Source organism: Arachis hypogaea, chromosome 3 (genome assembly GCF_003086295.3).
Source record: "Arachis hypogaea cultivar Tifrunner chromosome 3, arahy.Tifrunner.gnm2.J5K5, whole genome shotgun sequence".
Classification (NCBI taxonomy): Eukaryota; Viridiplantae; Streptophyta; class Magnoliopsida; order Fabales; family Fabaceae; genus Arachis; species Arachis hypogaea.
In genome coordinates, this window is record NC_092038.1 from 119,154,096 (window position 1) to 119,170,820 (window position 16,725).

At 34.7% G+C, this 16,725-nt stretch overlaps 4 protein-coding genes across 10 annotated transcripts; all 4 read left to right on the forward strand.

Moving 5' to 3' along the window:
* The first annotated feature begins 2,173 nt into the window (after nt 1-2,173).
* Nucleotides 2,174-3,587, forward strand: LOC112791070 (protein DOG1-like 4). Its single transcript, XM_025833768.3, has one exon. The coding sequence runs from the start codon at nt 2,447-2,449 to the stop codon at nt 3,335-3,337; it is 891 nt and encodes a 296-aa protein (XP_025689553.1). The 5' UTR covers nt 2,174-2,446; the 3' UTR covers nt 3,338-3,587.
* A 2,125-nt stretch (nt 3,588-5,712) lies between these two features.
* Nucleotides 5,713-9,081, forward strand: LOC112791073 (uncharacterized). Of its 5 annotated transcripts, none has more exons than XM_025833773.3 (4): nt 5,713-5,999; nt 6,207-7,295; nt 8,547-8,621; nt 8,722-9,081. In XM_025833773.3, the coding sequence occupies exons 2-4, from the start codon at nt 6,390-6,392 to the stop codon at nt 8,836-8,838; spliced, it is 1,098 nt and encodes a 365-aa protein (XP_025689558.1). In that variant the 5' UTR covers nt 5,713-5,999; nt 6,207-6,389; the 3' UTR covers nt 8,839-9,081. The 5 variants fall into 5 exon arrangements, with proteins under 5 accessions (XP_025689558.1, XP_025689557.1, XP_025689561.1 ...); XM_025833772.3 differs by having other exon boundaries at nt 5,779-5,999; nt 6,167-7,295; XM_025833776.3 differs by having other exon boundaries at nt 5,835-5,994.
* Nucleotides 9,082-9,481: 400 nt separating this feature from the next.
* Nucleotides 9,482-12,971, forward strand: LOC112791071 (aldehyde dehydrogenase family 3 member H1). 3 transcript variants are annotated; one of them, XM_072233371.1, is made up of 12 exons: nt 9,482-9,656; nt 9,833-9,929; nt 10,040-10,141; nt 10,257-10,500; nt 10,717-10,785; nt 10,869-10,965; nt 11,260-11,582; nt 11,675-11,779; nt 11,858-12,030; nt 12,129-12,219; nt 12,321-12,470; nt 12,556-12,971. In XM_072233371.1, exons 2-12 carry the CDS (start codon nt 9,892-9,894, stop codon nt 12,787-12,789), a joined length of 1,626 nt encoding a protein of 541 aa, XP_072089472.1. In that variant the 5' UTR covers nt 9,482-9,656; nt 9,833-9,891; the 3' UTR covers nt 12,790-12,971. The 3 variants fall into 3 exon arrangements, with proteins under 3 accessions (XP_072089472.1, XP_072089471.1, XP_025689554.1); XM_072233370.1 differs by having other exon boundaries at nt 9,534-9,656; nt 10,037-10,141; XM_025833769.3 differs by lacking the exon at nt 9,482-9,656 and having other exon boundaries at nt 9,706-9,929.
* On the forward strand, nt 12,813-16,008 carry LOC112791072 (aspartic proteinase Asp1). The gene is made up of 8 exons (XM_025833771.3): nt 12,813-13,901; nt 14,220-14,337; nt 14,427-14,650; nt 14,723-14,944; nt 15,023-15,161; nt 15,249-15,449; nt 15,534-15,606; nt 15,694-16,008. Exons 1-8 carry the CDS (start codon nt 13,702-13,704, stop codon nt 15,810-15,812), a joined length of 1,296 nt encoding a protein of 431 aa, XP_025689556.1. The 5' UTR covers nt 12,813-13,701; the 3' UTR covers nt 15,813-16,008.
* Nucleotides 16,009-16,725: the final 717 nt, after the last annotated feature.

The window sequence follows — 16,725 nt, forward strand, 5'->3', positions numbered from 1 at the left end:
CTACAACTCGAGGACAAGCTCGGCCTACCATTGCTCGGGGACGATCTATAGTTCGGCGGTAATCAGACAAGAACAATACGTTTATAAAAAAATCTTCTTATCGAGGACAAGATAAGTAATAAAGTGTTGTAGAAAGATAAATTTTTATATTTATTTTATTTATTTTAAAAAAATTCAATGATACGTGTAATCTTTTTCTCATGAAAATAGTAAAAAAATATACTTTTATCTTTTTTTTTGGGGGGTTAAAATCGCGTTAGCCTTCAAAATAATATAAAGAAAAAAAAAGCAAGTGTTTGCTTGAAACGAAATTCAGCAAGCCGGACGTTAGGGTTTGCATCAAGCTAAGAAAGATCATAAAGGAGTAAACAGCAAAGCATGATGAATATTGAGCACTGGGCTTGAAAATTATAAAATAGTAGATTGTGCCTAATATAAATATTTTCCCCCTTTATTTTGTTGATGCAATTAATAGTAAAAGGCCAAAAGCATAGTTGCTTTTCTCAGGAAAAAAAAAGAAAGAAAAAAGAGAAGAAAAGCCAAAATTAGCGGTGACGAACATGATACTCTTTCCCATTCCCGAAACCAAAATCCATATAAATAATATTGAGTCGCATTAATAAGATAGATCACCGATCCATGTTGCAGCATGTTTTTCTATGTGCGCCATATTAATACATATTTGGTTGTTTTGCAACTATACCACTCATAATTTTTAATTACGAAACATATCATAAGGCCATGAAATAGAAATATAATCTCAGGTTACGTATTCCCTTTGAAAGAAAATTGAATGACACTGGACCATAATATTTTAGGTATTGCGTTGCATGAGATAGTTTGGCTTGTGTCGATTTTCGTGTTTAGATTTGGTTTTTCTTCCCTCATAAAAACAGATGGTTTTCTTCTATTTCTATATATGGATTATCTGCATATGCAATATGCATGTACTCTTTGGCAACTACATGGATCAGTGGCATGAAGAAAAAAAAAAGTTGTATGATCATCAATTAATTAAGTGTTAGTTTGGATTGGATTTTTCTGAGTGATTTTTTTTTAAAATAAAGTATTTTTATTTATTTTAAAGTTTATTTAGATATATCTTTTGAAAAAAATATTTTTATTAAAAAAATAAATCATTTACTTTTTTTAAAGCTAACAATACATTACTTTTAAAAAAATAAAAACAAAAGACGTTTTTAATAATTATTTTTTTAAAAAAATCTATCTAAATATAAAATAACTTTTGTCTATTACAAAAAACTTTTTAAAAAAAATAAATATTTTTTTAAAAATCAATCCAAACCGACCTTAAATATTTACATATACTCTATCATATTATTGAAGAATTTTAATTATATTATTAGAGTTAATATTCAATTTAATTTTTAAAATTTAAAATTAAAACTTAAATTAACCTTTAAAATTTTAATCGATTTAAATTGAATTCTAAATTTACAATGATAACTCAAATTAGTCTCCAAAGTCCAAACACATTTTTGTTAATGATTTGCTGATGATTTGATATATTAGTTTGTCACGCTGATTAAAATAAATGATGTAATTTTATATTGATATCCAATTTTTAACAAAATAATATCATTTCACACACTTCTCTCTTTTTCACCAGTGATAGTTGTAAAATGAGACGTGATTTAACCCCTTCTGGGAAGCAAGGCACATGATCCATTTGCATTAAGGGAGCTCCAGCATCTTCCATTTATAGTATTTAAATATTATTATTATACTAGTATATTATAAAACACATTGATTATGTCACCTTTCTTCAAATGGCATTCAAGAAATTTAAAACCATTTTCCAATCTTCTTTCCTACTCCTACACGGGATATGGGGTATATCTCACCCTCAAATTAAAACCACGTGACTGACATATATAACATAACTATTAAAATACAAAGGTGAAAACTGAGGTGAAGTTGAAGTTAATATCTCAGAGCCGTTAGATGAAAATTTAGTCAAATCAGTCAAATCATCTAAAAACTCTCAAGTATCAAACTTCACGTGAAGTCGACTGCAGGTGAGTTTCTACCAAATACAAATCCATATAAACGGTGGATATGCTCTTATGGATGAACATAATTCTTTTTCCCTGTGCACAGATCCCACCCTGACATTAAATTAAACTAAATTTATACCAGCTACCTTCAATTTAGTTTTGTATTTTGCAACCCCTTGTTTTGTTTTGCAGTTTTGCAGTTTTGCTTCCTTCCACTTGATCACATTAGATGTATTGAATCCAATTGCCAACCCTTCATCCAATGGCATAGCCCCCTTAACTGAAAGCCGCAATTTGGTGCATCCCCACTTGCCCATTAATTTCTCCCACTTCCATATATATATATAGACGCACAGAGAATATATTATTATCCCAAACCACACATTGTTAAACCAGAGGCAGAGGGTTGCATATTCTGCTTGACAAAAATGTCAGAGCTTCCATGTCCAAGCTATGACATGTACCATTCACAACCCTCTGAATATGGCACCTCAGAGAGTGGAAGTGGAACTGACAGCTTTCACAAGTTCTTTGAGGGATGGGTGGTTGAGCAAAACCAACACCTGAAGGAGCTGGTGGCATCTACAACAACAGAGCTCACAGATGAGAAGCTTCAGGCTCTGATTGATGGAGTTGTCAAGCATTATGAGTACTATTACGAGGCCAAGTCAAAGTGCGCAAAGCATGATGTTCTGGCCATGCTATCTCCAACATGGAGAAGCTCCTTGGAAGATGCTTTTCTTTGGATTGGTGGTTGGAGACCAAGCATGGCTTTTCACCTTCTATATTCCAAGGCCGGGTTGCAATTTGAGGCCAAGTTGGATGAACTCCTTCAGGGTCTAAGAACATCTGATTTGGGTGATCTATCAGCAACTCAGCTAGCTCAAATTGATGAGATTCAGAAGAGGACAATCGCAGAGGAGAGGGAAATCACAGATATGATGGCAAGACATCAAGAAACAGTGGCAGATGCATCAATGGTGGAACTTTCTCATGCTGTTTCTGAGATGTTAAGGGCCAATGAAACTGACAAGGGTGGAAACAAAGAGGTAGAGGAGAGGGTTGATTCAGCTTTGATGCCAAAGGAAGAAGGATTGGAGGAGATTTTGCAAAGAGCTGATGATTTAAGGCTTAGAACACTTCAAGGTATTGTCAATATTCTGAGGCCAAAACAGTGCATTCACTTCTTGATTGCAGCTGCAGAACTGCACCTCAGGCTGCATGAGTGGGGCAAGAAGAGGGATACAAGCAGAAGGCTCAATGAAGGCACTTCTAGTGATGAGGGTACAACCCATGATTTGTCAACTACTTCAAGATAACATTAACAATTGCAACTTTGGAACCATCAGAATCAAGGATTCGACCTTGAATTTTTATCTTGTTTTATTTAAGGGACATTTAATTAGGATAGCATGAAAGCAAACTAATTTTTTTCTATTGTTGTCTGCAATAAACCCAGCAAAGGGGTCTTATTGATTTATGCATCAATTTGAGTTAGACTTCTGCTTAAATATCAATTGCAATATTTCACATTGGCAAAATGTTAAATGAATTCAGGTTTCTGAAAAACAGACCAAGGCATACTTATGATTGTATTTGCAGACTAATATCTTCTTGTCTTGCAAGAATGCAAAATGAACAGTTACATAGATCTGTATTCGGTAAAAATGAAGACAAATGACATGCTCAAATTCTTGAAATGAAAATGTTTAAACAAATGATATTCAAATATAAAAACCTGCTGACTCCTTTCTACAAATGGATGCAGCAACATCAGCCTAGACCTGCAATCCTTGATTTTGAAGTATCTTTAATGGCATATCGCCAAGTACTAAAAATTATAAAATTAAAACTTCGTGAATTTTGGGGTTGTGGGTTAATTGATTAATGGATTTGGTCATTTGGTAGTAAAATGACACTGTTTGTGTTTTACAAGATACGATTTTTGGTTTTTGGTCGAAGGAAGATATGATAAAGAAAGGAAAAGGGTCTTCCCAAAACAAAAAAGGGGAGAATTGGGCCCAACATCGAAGGCACAACGAACCAAACAGTTTAACATTTGTTAACAATTTTATTTGTTGATAGTACTAATGTAGAAATTTCAGGTCAAAACAAAAATCTATATAGAGAACCTCCAAAAACAAAATTTCTTAGGAAAAAAAAGTTTCGATTGGTAGAAAAGGAATTTTATTATCAATAAAAATACTTTTAAATAATTTAAAAGTGTAAATAAAAATTCAAAAAAATATTATTTTTTTTAAGTGATAAATAATTTTTGTATTTAATAAATTATTTATACAATTGATCCAAAATTTTATAGAAATATTTAGATACATATTTAAAAAATACATACACAAAATAGGATACAAATTTGATCTCTATATTTTTAGTTTATTTTTTAAAAATATTATTAGTTGTTGATAAAAAAATCACAAAAAATATATACTTAGTGAAAAATTATCAAATTTTAAGAATAAAAATATCTCTTTTTTTAATCATATTTATAAAAAATTACATTAAAATTTAATATCTAAAATATTTTTTGAGAACACATATTTAATATTAGGCATTTTTATCACGTTTTTAAATTATATGAGAGCATTTTTGTTAATAATAAATTTTGAATGTATTTTTATTAACGACAAAATTATTCGAGTGTATTTTTTATAGTTTACCCAATAAAAAAAGAATTAATTTGATAAATTTTTTTTTAGAAAAATGTTTATAATTTTCAAAATTGCAACACCTGAATTTATCTATGGTAAATTAAAAAGATTATACACTTGTTATGCTAGTTTTGATAAATTTAAGAATTTTTAGAAAGTATTTAAAAATTTTATTAATATAATTTTATATATTAATATATATATATATATATATATATATATATATATATTATATAGTCATTTATACTAAAATTTAAAAATAATTTTAGTACATTAAAATTTACCTTTTTTAATAATGAATTTAATTTTAAAATACCGACCATATATCATTCAATTATATATGATTTTTTAGATAATTATTTATGAATTAATATAAAAATAATTATTTTAGCTGTAAATTATATAAGTAAAATTTAATTTTGATGAATTAGTGTAAAAAATAAAAAATTATATGTCTTTAAAACTCATATTAAGATTATAAAATAAATTTTTTTTTATTAGTGATAAGTTTAAGGACACATGTTATCCTATAGATGAACCCTGTGTCTCTGTTATAGTGTTACTTATCTCTCTTAGTTCTTACCCTCAAAATTGAATTCTGTGCCTTTACATTATCAGTGCGTATGTGGGGTGCACACCTTAGCGTCGGCATCATTTCCGGAAACTATCTTCATTGTGGGAATCAAATCTTTGTCTCCGTTTATTCCTCAATAATGAATGTTGCAACACCTCTTTTTATTTTTTTCAAAAGAGGAAAATAAATTTCCCAAAGCAAGGCTTGACTGTTCGTGAAAATAGTAATTAATATAAAGTCTGTATATTATCATTCAATTTGATTATAGGTAGAGTCAAATTTTTTATCTAAAAATGGTTAAAAATTAAAAGCTTATTGAAACTTACAAATTGAATTGAATTGAATTGAATTGATTGCCAATGCGAGTGCAAATAAATCAGGAGTAATTGGAATAGTGAAACGTGTGATTTGAAGGGTATGGGTTTTTAATAGGGTGTTAATTATTCTGATTTTAGAAGATGGAAGGAGTAAGTAAAAGGTGAAATGTAATAAAAAGGAAGAAAGAGAGTGGATCGGATGCGACTGTGAAAGTGAGAAGACAATAGAAGAGTAGAGTAAAGTGTGGGAGAGTTTGGTGGGTAATAATAATTAACCTTCCACACAGGGTCCTCTGAGTCTGAGTGTGAGTGAGTATGAATATGAAGCCAAAGAAAACGTGTTAAGCACAAAAAGCCAATTCCTACAAACAAATTCCAAATCTCAATTCTCCTCTGCTCAACAGTCGCGGTAGCACCAAGTAAAGTAATCACCTCATTCCCTTTTTCTTTCCAATTCGCTGCCTGATTTTCATCATGATCAAATTTTGGGGATTTAATTTACTTTTTATCTTCTGAGATGATAAAGAAAAAAGAAGCTGTTTTTGATTTGCTCATATTCCATTGACGTGCATTTATAATATTGTGCTTCAGGTTATTCACATAGATATAGATTAAATTTTATACGTTGCAGCTTCCACTTGCTCCTCTGCATCTGTTCGAATGGTGGTGTTTGGTTTCTTCTTGAGGTAATTCTTGGTGCAGGAGATAGTGTTTTGAGGTAAATTAAGTGAATTTTGTTCAATTAAGAATGGGGAAATAAGCTGATAGTTCAAATTCTGTGCTTGAATCTGAATACACCGCCGACAATTCATCAATGGGCAAAGAAAATGGGTCAGCAACGCCGAAGGAAGAAGGCAGTGATGACGGTTACTCAAGTCTTGAGACTGTTGAATTAGAATCTCAGTCACGACCTAGCTTAGAGAAGGACACAGGTTTGCCAAGTTGTCGCGTGTGCCAATGTGCCGAATCTGATAAAAGGGGAGATGCTGCCCTAGAATTTTTGGGCATCACTCCGGTGATCAAAGCTTGTAAATGGAATGGGGAAGATGGGGAGGTAAGGTCAGAAGGCCAGGGAATTCAGAAAAATATGTCTTTTAACAAAAATGTTGGAAACAAATCTGGGATGGTGGAATTTGTAGGCCCTAATGGGGAGGTTTTCATGTGTAGAAGTGATGTGGAGATTGGTTTCTCTCACCAAGATGCATTGATTGAACTTGGTTGCTGTTGTAAGAATGACCTTGCTTTAGTACACTATGCTTGTGCACTCAAGTGGTTTATTAATCATGGATCAACAATTTGTGAAATATGTGGACACATAGCCAATAATATCAGAATCTCTGACTTCAACAAGGTTGTTGGTTCTCTGAAGGAATATGAAGCCTTGAGGGAGAGAACTGTCAGTGGGGATCCTGGTCCTCATGTTCATGAGAATAATAATACTGGCGTTGATCCTGACGCTGTGGCTGCTATCCGGAGGCAGCGGCTAAGTGAGATTGCATTATGGTTTTGTCCTCATAATACCAGTAGTATAAATAACAATAGCAATGCCGACACAGTTTCACAGGTGGCTTCTGAGCAGCCTTCAAATTTTGTTACTGAAGATGCTGGCCTTGCACAGAGTCCTGCAACCAAGTGGGCCGTGGAAGGCACAGGGATCCTGCTTGCTACTGGCCTGCTTACAATCACCCTTGCGTGGCTGATAGCTCCCCGAGTTGGAAAGGTACGTAAGATTTAAAGCCAATCACAATAAGTGGTGAAACATACCAAATTCTTTATATGGTAATTTCTTGCCTAGATGTCTTTTGCCTGAATGTGTCTGCATATTTTGGAACTGCCCTCAGTATGGGGCCTCAAAACCTATGCATTTACATTAATTATTATAGGGTTGAATTTCAGAATGTCATGATAATGATGCATGCATTGGGGTCATGCAAGCATGGTATTTCACTAAAACATGGAGCAAAGATACTAGTTTGTCATTGCTTCCATATAATTTGTAGAGCTTGCCTTTATTTCTCATGTCTCTCTATCTGCTAGATTAATACGAAATTGGAAACTTTAGCTAGCAATTTTATTCAAGGAATTTGTTATCATTTTTATAAAGGACATGAGATTAATAATGGACTCACATTGATGTTATGGACTGGTATTCTCATACTGATCACTTATAAGGTCTTCTTCCCTTTGGCCATACGCATATTTAGGGCTTGTTTGGGTATGCGTCTAACTAGAAAGCCTCACAGAATTAAACTAACAAACAATTAACAATCAAATGGATCTAATTACTCATAGTGTAATAAATCATCGTTCGTTTATAGCTCAAGATTAAGTCTAGCTTAGAGTTTAGATAACTTACTCAGCTCCAATGTTTAGAGCCACATCATTTGATCAATCAATATGAATTATGTGGACTTTTGCTTATATTCATCTGTAGGCTTCATTTTTTGGTGTCTTTCTTTTGATATGTGTGCTCTGTGACTGTGAACATCTATCTTAAGAAGAATAATGTCACTAGCGTTTGTGTTGTAAGGTGGTCACTTTTCTCGGAAAAGTCATTTTTTAACTCTCTGGAGCACTGGCTGCACCACTTTACCCTAGAACAAGTTTTGCTGGCTAACTATGAAATGGCTCTAATGAAAAAAATTGAGGCATAAATCTTATAGCAGGTTGTATTTTATGCTATCATTCTGTGCTTCTGGCCCCAAACCTGACTAATTGCTCCATTCATGGCAACTTCGAGAGTTACTGATTTGGATGTGCAAAGGAAGGGACTGGACAGCCTTAATCACATCATAGCTTTTTTAGTCTTAGTTGAATATAGTTTTTTCCATGTTCAGGTTCATTCCAAAATACAGTGGTGTTGGTTGTGTTTGGAAGCTGATTATACAACTTGTTTGCGTCTTCCATATTGATTTTGGTTAGAAGCCTGCATAATTCAACCTAACCTATAGTTGATCGTATTGTTGTACAGAAAACAGCCAAAAGTGGTCTTCACATCCTACTTGGAGGTGTTTGTGCTTTAACAGTGGTTGTTTTTTTCCGCTTTGTAAGTACTTCACGCACCTTTCTATTGTATTTTGTTTGAGAAATTTGATTGAGTTTTGATTCTTGGATCCTGATAGTTTTGTATACTCGAGTTATTGCAGTTTGTGCTTACCAGAATCAAGTACGGACCTGCACGTTATTGGGCAATCTTGTTCGTTTTCTGGTTTCTTGTGTTTGCAATATGGGCTTCACGGACACATGGTGCCCATACAACGTGATTCCTTAGTACTTAGTAGTTAGTACAGCGCTATAGAGTCTTGTTTTGTTTTTCATTTCTCTTGAGCCTTTCAATTGAAATTCATTTATGACCGGGTCTATTTCATAGTAGATTATTATCATTATCATTATTACTATTAAATGTAAAATAGCTATAACGTTGTTTGTAAAGCTACATTTCTTTCTATGAGATCGTGTTTAGTTATTTTGAAGAACTAATAAAAATAAATTTGAAGAAAAATAAATTTTCGTTGTCTTGTAATTAACTTATAGCTTTACTTTCTTTGATTGATTGAAATACAAGCCATGGAAATTTAAGGGAATCAGTTGAGAGAGCATAAAAGGGAGGATTCGAGATCCAAATCAAAGGGTGGCCTGCCGTACCTATATTTGGCGCATAGCATTGGGCCGGATACTCTGTTTTCGGCTGTAATTGTAATACATCATCATTAGTCATTATGATGATGGATTATAGAGAATTAAATATCTCCCCAACCAAAACACTGCTAGCATTTATGGTAATGGAGCGAATAATCATATCGGACAAAGTTTGACATAGACATATAGTGGAGTTATCAATTATCATAGTTAACGAATGAGCATTGTTGGTTTCCACAATAGATCCTTTGAATCTTGTTTGGTAGTGTGATTCATTACTTAATTGTGGTGTGTGAAGTGAAGGTGAACCAAACCAAAATGAAATATCACTTTCCATTTCGTCTTATTTTGAGGGATTGGGTTGTGGTTTGTGAGTGTATGAGGGGTCCCTCTTCATCTTCCTCATAACCACATAATCAATACTGAACCAAACAGTAACGAGGTAAGTTACACGTGCATGATCCACATAAAAACAATTTTCGTATTTGAACTGTTCGGAGATACCTCACATAAGAGTTTCCATTTATTTTGGCTCTGTGCTTCTGTTGTTGTTCTACACTGCCGTTGCCTTGTCATCACGATTTCTCTAACGTTATCTTTCTGTTTTTAATGGCTCAGAACTCACTCCACTTGTACATTTTTATGTAACTCTTTCTCCTCCTCCCTCTCCTTCTACCATGAAAAGCCTCTTCCTTGTATCGTTCCTTGCACCAAGGTACACCCTTTTCTTTCTTTCTTTATTCATGACCTTATTTACTTAGCAAGTTCAAACCTGTTCTTGTAACAAAGATATGTTGCTGAAAGTTCCTCGTGTTGGGTTAGCAGTGCCCCAGTTGGAAGCAGACCCTTCTCTCAACATTTAACCACCAAGTGCTTTGGCAAGCAACTTCACTTCCACTCTCGATGTGTTCTTTTCTCTTCATACACGTAAACACCTCTCTCTCTCTCTCTCTCTCTAGTCATATTCTCATGCTGCTTTGGTTTGTATTGCTCAACTCTGACGTGTCTTTCTTGCATGGATTATGTGGTTTGTGTTGTGAAGATGTTCTGCAACGCTATCTGTTGTGCCGGAACTACAAGAAAAGGAAACATTTGATGGAGAGATGGCTTCTTTGCTTCTCAAAGATCTCAGAAAGACCTTTAATTCAGGGAAGACAAAGAGCTATGAGTGGCGAATTTCACAGTTGGAAGGCATAGTCAAGATGCTAGAAGAGAAGGAGAAGGAAATTCTTGATGCTCTTAATAAAGACCTTTCTAAACCAGGATTGGAAGGATATATATCTGAGGTCTACAATTTCCTACTTTCATTTTCTGCTTCATGATTTTCTCTTTTTAACCAGTGCTTTGAAGAAAAATATCTCCATACAACTGTATTGTTTTTCCTCTGCTTCCTTTTGTCATGATGGCATTGAGTTTTTCCATTTGTCTGAAGATTCACCTCAGGCTCAGACTTACATTCATTGCGGCCACTTCGAATTATATCGTGGTGCTTATTAATGCAGGTTTCCCAGGCAAAATCATCATGTAGTGAAGCACTTCAAGAACTGAAACACTGGATGAAGCCGGAAAAGGTAATAATTACTTACTTAACAGAAGAGGATTGTGCCACATTATATAGATTGACATTAATAGCACAATCTTTTTTCCCATTCAGGTCAAAACTTCATTCACCACATTACCATCATCAGCAGAGATTGTGTCAGAACCATTGGGAGCTGTGTTGGTCATCTCCACATGGAACTTCCCTTTCTGTATGTAAAGTTGTCTTCCTTTTCAGATATTTGCCATATCTAAACAGCATTTGTTTCTATCAGATACAACTTTTCCGTACTTGTGTTGTTATCAGTGTTGTTGAAGGTTTGCACATATAGAGAAGTCTATCATACATTTGCATATTTATCATGTTTAAAGTTTTATTATCTAATGAGTTCTCAATTTTCTCATAAATTTCTTGGAATCCTTACACTATCTAGTGCAGTGACTTTGCAACTTCTACTTATCGTTCCCTTCACAATGATGAGTTCTTAATTACCTCCTGTGTTCAGTGTTATCAATGGATCCTGTCATTGGAGCCATATCAGCGGGTAACGCAGTGGTCTTGAAACCATCAGAAATTGCTCCGGCAACTTCATCAGTACTTGCAAATTTGATTGAAGGTTATCTAGATAACTCTGCAATAAGAGTAGTTGAAGGGGCTATTCCTGAAACAACTGCACTCTTGGAACAGAAGTGGGATAAGATACTTTACACAGGTAGTGCTAGGGTCGGTCGCATTGTCATGGCTGCTGCTGCAAAGCACCTTACACCTGTGATTCTGGAACTCGGTGGAAAGTGTCCAGCTGTTGTTGATTCAGATGTCAATCTACAAGTTAAGGACATCTCCATCCTAAGCTCATTATTTACACATCCAAGTAACTTTTTTTTTTTTTTGATGTAATAATCATTGAATTAAAATCTCAGGTTACTGCTAGGAGGATAATAGGTGGAAAGTGGGCATGCAATAGTGGACAAGCATGCATTTCTGTTGATTATATCATCACAAGAAAAGAATTTGCTCCAAAACTGGTTAGATTTTAAGAACTTATGTGAGCAGTTAAATCATATATATTTACATTATTCTTGATAAGTTTGTGCACACAACAGATAAATGCTTTGAAAGAAGAGTTGAAGCAATTCTTTGGCGAAGATCTGATGGAATCAAAAGACATGTCTCGTATTGTGTCCCCGACCCAGTTTTCCCGGCTGGTGAAGCTCTTGGATGAAGATAAAGTATCTGACAAAATTGTTTTTGGAGGTCAGAGGGATGAGATGAAACTGTGAGTGGCATTCTCATATTCTTTATTATTAAGATTCACATATATAGTATGATATTGTATCTTATTATTAATTCTCCCTCTTTGACTCTTGGATACAGAAAGATTGCACCAACTATCTTATTGGATGTTCCAGATGATGCAATGGTGATGCAAGAGGAGATATTTGGGCCAATAATGCCAATCATCACTGTGAGTACTTGTTGGCAAGGATAATATATAAGGCCATATTACCATAATATATATATTCCTTGACAATTGCTTCAACTTTAGGCCATATTCCATTTGTGCAGGTAGAAAACATAGAAGATAGCTTTGGCATAATCAAATCTAAGCCAAAACCTCTTGCTGCTTATCTCTTTACAAACAATGAGCAGTTAAAGAAGGCATATGTAGAAAATATATCTTCTGGAGGGATGCTCATCAATGACACTGTCATACATGTAGTGATTCTCTGATATCCCTTAATTATTTTACACATGAAAACTATAATCATACTTGACGTTTATGTGTGCATCGCCGATGCAGGTTGCGACTCGTGGTTTGCCTTTTGGAGGAGTTGAAGAAAGTGGAATGGGATGTTACCACGGGAAGTTCTCTTTTGATAGTTTCAGCCATAAGAAGTCTGTCCTCTATAGAAGTTTTGATGCAGATTCATCCTTAAGGTTCCCTCCATATACACCCGAGAAGGAAAAATTGTTGAAGGCCATTTTCAGTGGCAACATTATTCGCATAATTCTTACTTTGCTTGGATGGTCTTGAATTAGAATAACGCATATACAAGGGACATCCAAAGAATCTGTTTTTAATGACTCTAATTTTTAAGATGTCGATTGTCGAGCGAAGAATTGGATAAATTGTAAATGCGAAAATAATGGTCTAGGCTAGTGATCACCACGGCTTCCACTATTGTCAAGATGAAAATGACATAAAATGATGCTAAATCATGCAAGTGTGGTAACTCTATTTTAGCATGTTTAAATATGTTTGACTATTAAGATTCTAGAGAGAGAAGTTGGGGCTTTAGAAATTAGAATCAAATACAAGTATTAACAAAAATGAGAGAGAAAATAATAATAAGCCAATGGCAAATAATAATGCCACATGTCACTCTTTGTGTTGTTCTTGGTATAAGTATTTTGAACCATTCACCATTTTTTTGGGAGGCAAATTGAAATAAACACATACGCACTTATTATCCAATGAGAAATAAGGGATGCAAAATAAATCATATATAAAGGGAAACAAGTGATGCTGTGTAATTGTGTTAGATAGTATCTGTCTTTTTACTTTGCTGGTCAAATTCTTTCAATCCTTTGCCTTTTAATTTTGAAGTTTGAAAGAAAGAAGACAAATAAAATAAGATTGGTAGGAGCATGGCAGAAGTTTCGACGAAGCTGGGGAACAAGAAGAGTTAAGACAAATTAGTTATTTGATTTGATTGTAGCAAGAAAAGAAAAGAATAAGAACCATCTCATTCCCTTCTTAAACCCAAAACCCATCCAAAAGGGAACTGAACTCTATTCTATTCCTTTCAACTAACTCCAAGTAAAGAACCAATTCATTCATGCACGTATCAGAGTCCTTCAAGAATCAAGTCAAGTCAACCCCCCACCACTCTTGTGAATTCTCTCATCATAGCTTTCTCCAGAGAACATTGAAAGAAAGAAGGATATGAAGATGAAGCTGGGATGGTTGGTTGTGACAGTTATGGTTTTGAACCTGTCAAGTCCTTGCTCAGCATGGTTTGGTTTTGGCAACAAACAAAAGACTTCAAAGAACTCTATTCTGCCAGCTCAGCCCTCCATCATCAACCGTGCTGCCCATGGTTCCTCCATTATCATCCCACTTTACGGCAATGTTTATCCTGTTGGGTACGTACCTACATAGAATCTTCTTTCTTAAACACACAAAAAGGCAATACCTTTTATGAATCTTGAAAGTGTGCAATTTTGTATGGAAATGTATATGTAAAAAGAAAAAAAAAAGATTTGCATATCAAGATTCGCAATAGGAATATTTCATTTATTTAGTGATTGGGCCCTCTCTCTCTGCCTTTTGAAATTTATTTATTTGATTACCATTTGAAGAACAAAAAGAAAGGTGCACCGACACTAGCAAGATTGGTTGCTGTTTATCCTTTGAAAGATGAAATTATTGTGTCTCATCCTTCCTTGAAACAATTATTGCAGGTTCTATAATGTTACTCTCAACATTGGGCAGCCACCAAGGTCCTATTTTCTGGATGTTGACACCGGTAGTGACCTCACATGGCTTCAATGCGATGCCCCTTGTTCCCATTGCTCCGAGGTATTACGTGGAAACTGATTTCTTCTACACAAAGAATGTGAACAAATGCTAACAAAATCTTATCCTTGAATACTTGTTTTGTTTGTCAGACTCCCCATCCACTGTACAAGCCCAGCAATGATTTTGTGCCGTGTAAAGATCCCCTATGCGCGTCGTTGCAGCCGAGTGATGACTACGAATGTGAAAGCCCTGATCAGTGTGACTATCAGATTGATTATGCGGATCAGTACTCAACACTTGGTGCACTTGTCAATGATGTCTATCTTCTCAACTTCACCAATGATGTCCAACTTAAAGTTCGGATGGCACTTGGGTTAGTCATATTCACTCTTTGATTTGCTACCACCCCCTCCATGCATGTTCATGCTCTGATTCCTTTGTGCAGATGTGGATATGATCAGACTTTTTCGCCTTCTTACCACCCGTTAGACGGAATACTTGGGATTGGCAGGGGAAAAACCAGCTTGGTGTCACAGCTGAATGGTCAGGGCTTGGTGCAAAATGTTGTTGGACACTGCTTAAGTTCCCAAGGAGGAGGATATGTTTTCTTCGGAAATGTCTATGGTTCTTTTCGAGTGAGCTGGACTCCAATGTCATCCACAGATTCGTAAGTAGACCATTATCAGAACTCAGATGATTCATATAATTGATTGTATCATGTTCTGATTTGAATCCTGTGTCTCAGAAAACATTACTCAGCAGGGCCAGCTGAACTTGCTTTTGGAGGAAAGAAGAGTCGTTCTGGAAGCCTAACTGTGCTTTTCGACACTGGCAGTTCTTACACTTACTTCAACTCCAAGGCTTACAAAGCTCTCATTTCTTGGGTAATTTCTAAAGCATTCATCACTAGTATCATACCAATTTGGAAATGTTAGTTAAGAAGGGTCATTTTGTTCAACTTGGAAATGCAGTTGAAGAAGGAATTGCACAAAGTACCCATAAGTGTAGCAGCTGATGATCAAACCTTACCAATATGCTGGCGTGGTAAAAAACCTTTCCAGAGCATACGTGAAGTGAAGAGATACTTTAAGCCGCTGGCGCTTACTTTTAGCAATGCTGGAAAAGTTAAAACTCTGTTTGAGATCCCTCTTGAAGGTTATCTGATACTATCAGTGAGTTCTAACCTGTAACCTTAAGCAACCTAGATGAATATATCATAGTAAAGGCAATGGACTAACGAATTGTTATGGTGGCAGAACATGGGAAATGTTTGCCTGGGAATTCTGAATGGCTCTGAAGTAGGGTTGGGAGATCTCAACATAATTGGAGGTAGGAAATAATTAATTTCGTGTTAACGTTTTTGGGATTTGATGTTATATCATTAATTATAAAGATGTTGTTTGTTTATATATGCAGACATATCCATGCAAGACAAAGTGATGGTATTCGACAATGAGAAGCACTTAATTGGTTGGGCACCTGCAGATTGTACTCGTCTTCCAAGATCAAGAGCTTTCGGTATTTCATCATACTGAAAAAAGAAAAGAAAAATTCCTAGGTGGAGGTTGTTGTGCCATATATAGAGCAGGTTAATTCATGCTATCTTCATAATGTGTAGTGTTTGTGAATATAGTCATTGATCATCATCATGTATTAGTATATTACATTCTGATCGAGTAATGAATGTAATCGATGGAAATATGTGAATATTTCGCATCGCGTTTATTTTAAGAGCTATGCTACACATAAAAGTCTTTTTGGTTTACAGTTTTACAAGTTGGGCCAAGTCTAACAAAAATTACATTCATCCACTGGAGCATGATAACATGCGCGTCACTCAACCGTTTCCAAAGCGCGCTTTCATTCACCATTATGGAAGACGCTTCTTCTTCTTCTTTGCGTTCCTCATTCTCCTCCTCTTCTTCCTTCTCCTTCTCCTTCTTCTTTGCGTTTCTTCTCCTTTTTTTTCGCGTGTTTTATCTTCATCGTTGTTTTTCTATTACTGTTGTTGTTGCTGCATTTTTTTCCTCCTCCTCTTTCTACTCATTTTTGTAACATTGTGTGTTTTTTTGTTCTTCTTTGTTTGATTTTTTCTCCCAAGAAGAATTATAAGAAAATGAATTAAGATGAGGAAGAAGAAGCAAGTAGAAGATGAGGAGGAGAAAGAGGAAGAGTTTTTAATTATACGAATAAAAATACACCCAAAACTTCTTAAAATACATTCAAATATTTTCGTGTTACACTCAAATATCTTTGTATTACACCCAAATTTGCTGCAAATATAGAAAAATGTTTTCTCTAATGCTGCATTTTTTTTCTTCTTCTTTTTTTCTTATTACTTTCTTTCTTTTAGTTAAATGAATGTAAGTTCATCCTCTTCCAAGTAATTTTGCAGCATTATGTATTTTTTCTTTTTTTGTTTGATTTTTTTTGTTTTTATTCTTGTTA

What these genes read in the sequence shown, in the direction of transcription:
- LOC112791070 (XM_025833768.3), top strand. Translation starts at nt 2,447, where the DNA reads ATGTCAGAGCTTCCATGTCCAAGCTATGACATGTACCATTCACAACCC.
- LOC112791073 (XM_025833773.3), top strand. Translation starts at nt 6,390, where the DNA reads ATGGGCAAAGAAAATGGGTCAGCAACGCCGAAGGAAGAAGGCAGTGAT. An exon ending in TAGCTCCCCGAGTTGGAAAG is followed by an intron (nt 7,296 to 8,546) that starts GTACGTAAGATT and finishes ATTGTTGTACAG; the next exon opens with AAAACAGCCAAAAGTGGTCT. An exon ending in TGGTTGTTTTTTTCCGCTTT is followed by an intron (nt 8,622 to 8,721) that starts GTAAGTACTTCA and finishes GAGTTATTGCAG; the next exon opens with TTTGTGCTTACCAGAATCAA.
- LOC112791071 (XM_072233370.1), top strand. Translation starts at nt 9,892, where the DNA reads ATGAAAAGCCTCTTCCTTGTATCGTTCCTTGCACCAAG. An exon ending in TGGAAGGATATATATCTGAG is followed by an intron (nt 10,501 to 10,716) that starts GTCTACAATTTC and finishes TTATTAATGCAG; the next exon opens with GTTTCCCAGGCAAAATCATC. An exon ending in ATTCAGATGTCAATCTACAA is followed by an intron (nt 11,583 to 11,674) that starts GTTAAGGACATC and finishes TTAAAATCTCAG; the next exon opens with GTTACTGCTAGGAGGATAAT.
- LOC112791072 (XM_025833771.3), top strand. Translation starts at nt 13,702, where the DNA reads ATGAAGATGAAGCTGGGATGGTTGGTTGTGACAGTTATGGTTTTGAAC. An exon ending in GGCAATGTTTATCCTGTTGG is followed by an intron (nt 13,902 to 14,219) that starts GTACGTACCTAC and finishes CAATTATTGCAG; the next exon opens with GTTCTATAATGTTACTCTCA. An exon ending in CCAATGTCATCCACAGATTC is followed by an intron (nt 14,945 to 15,022) that starts GTAAGTAGACCA and finishes CCTGTGTCTCAG; the next exon opens with AAAACATTACTCAGCAGGGC.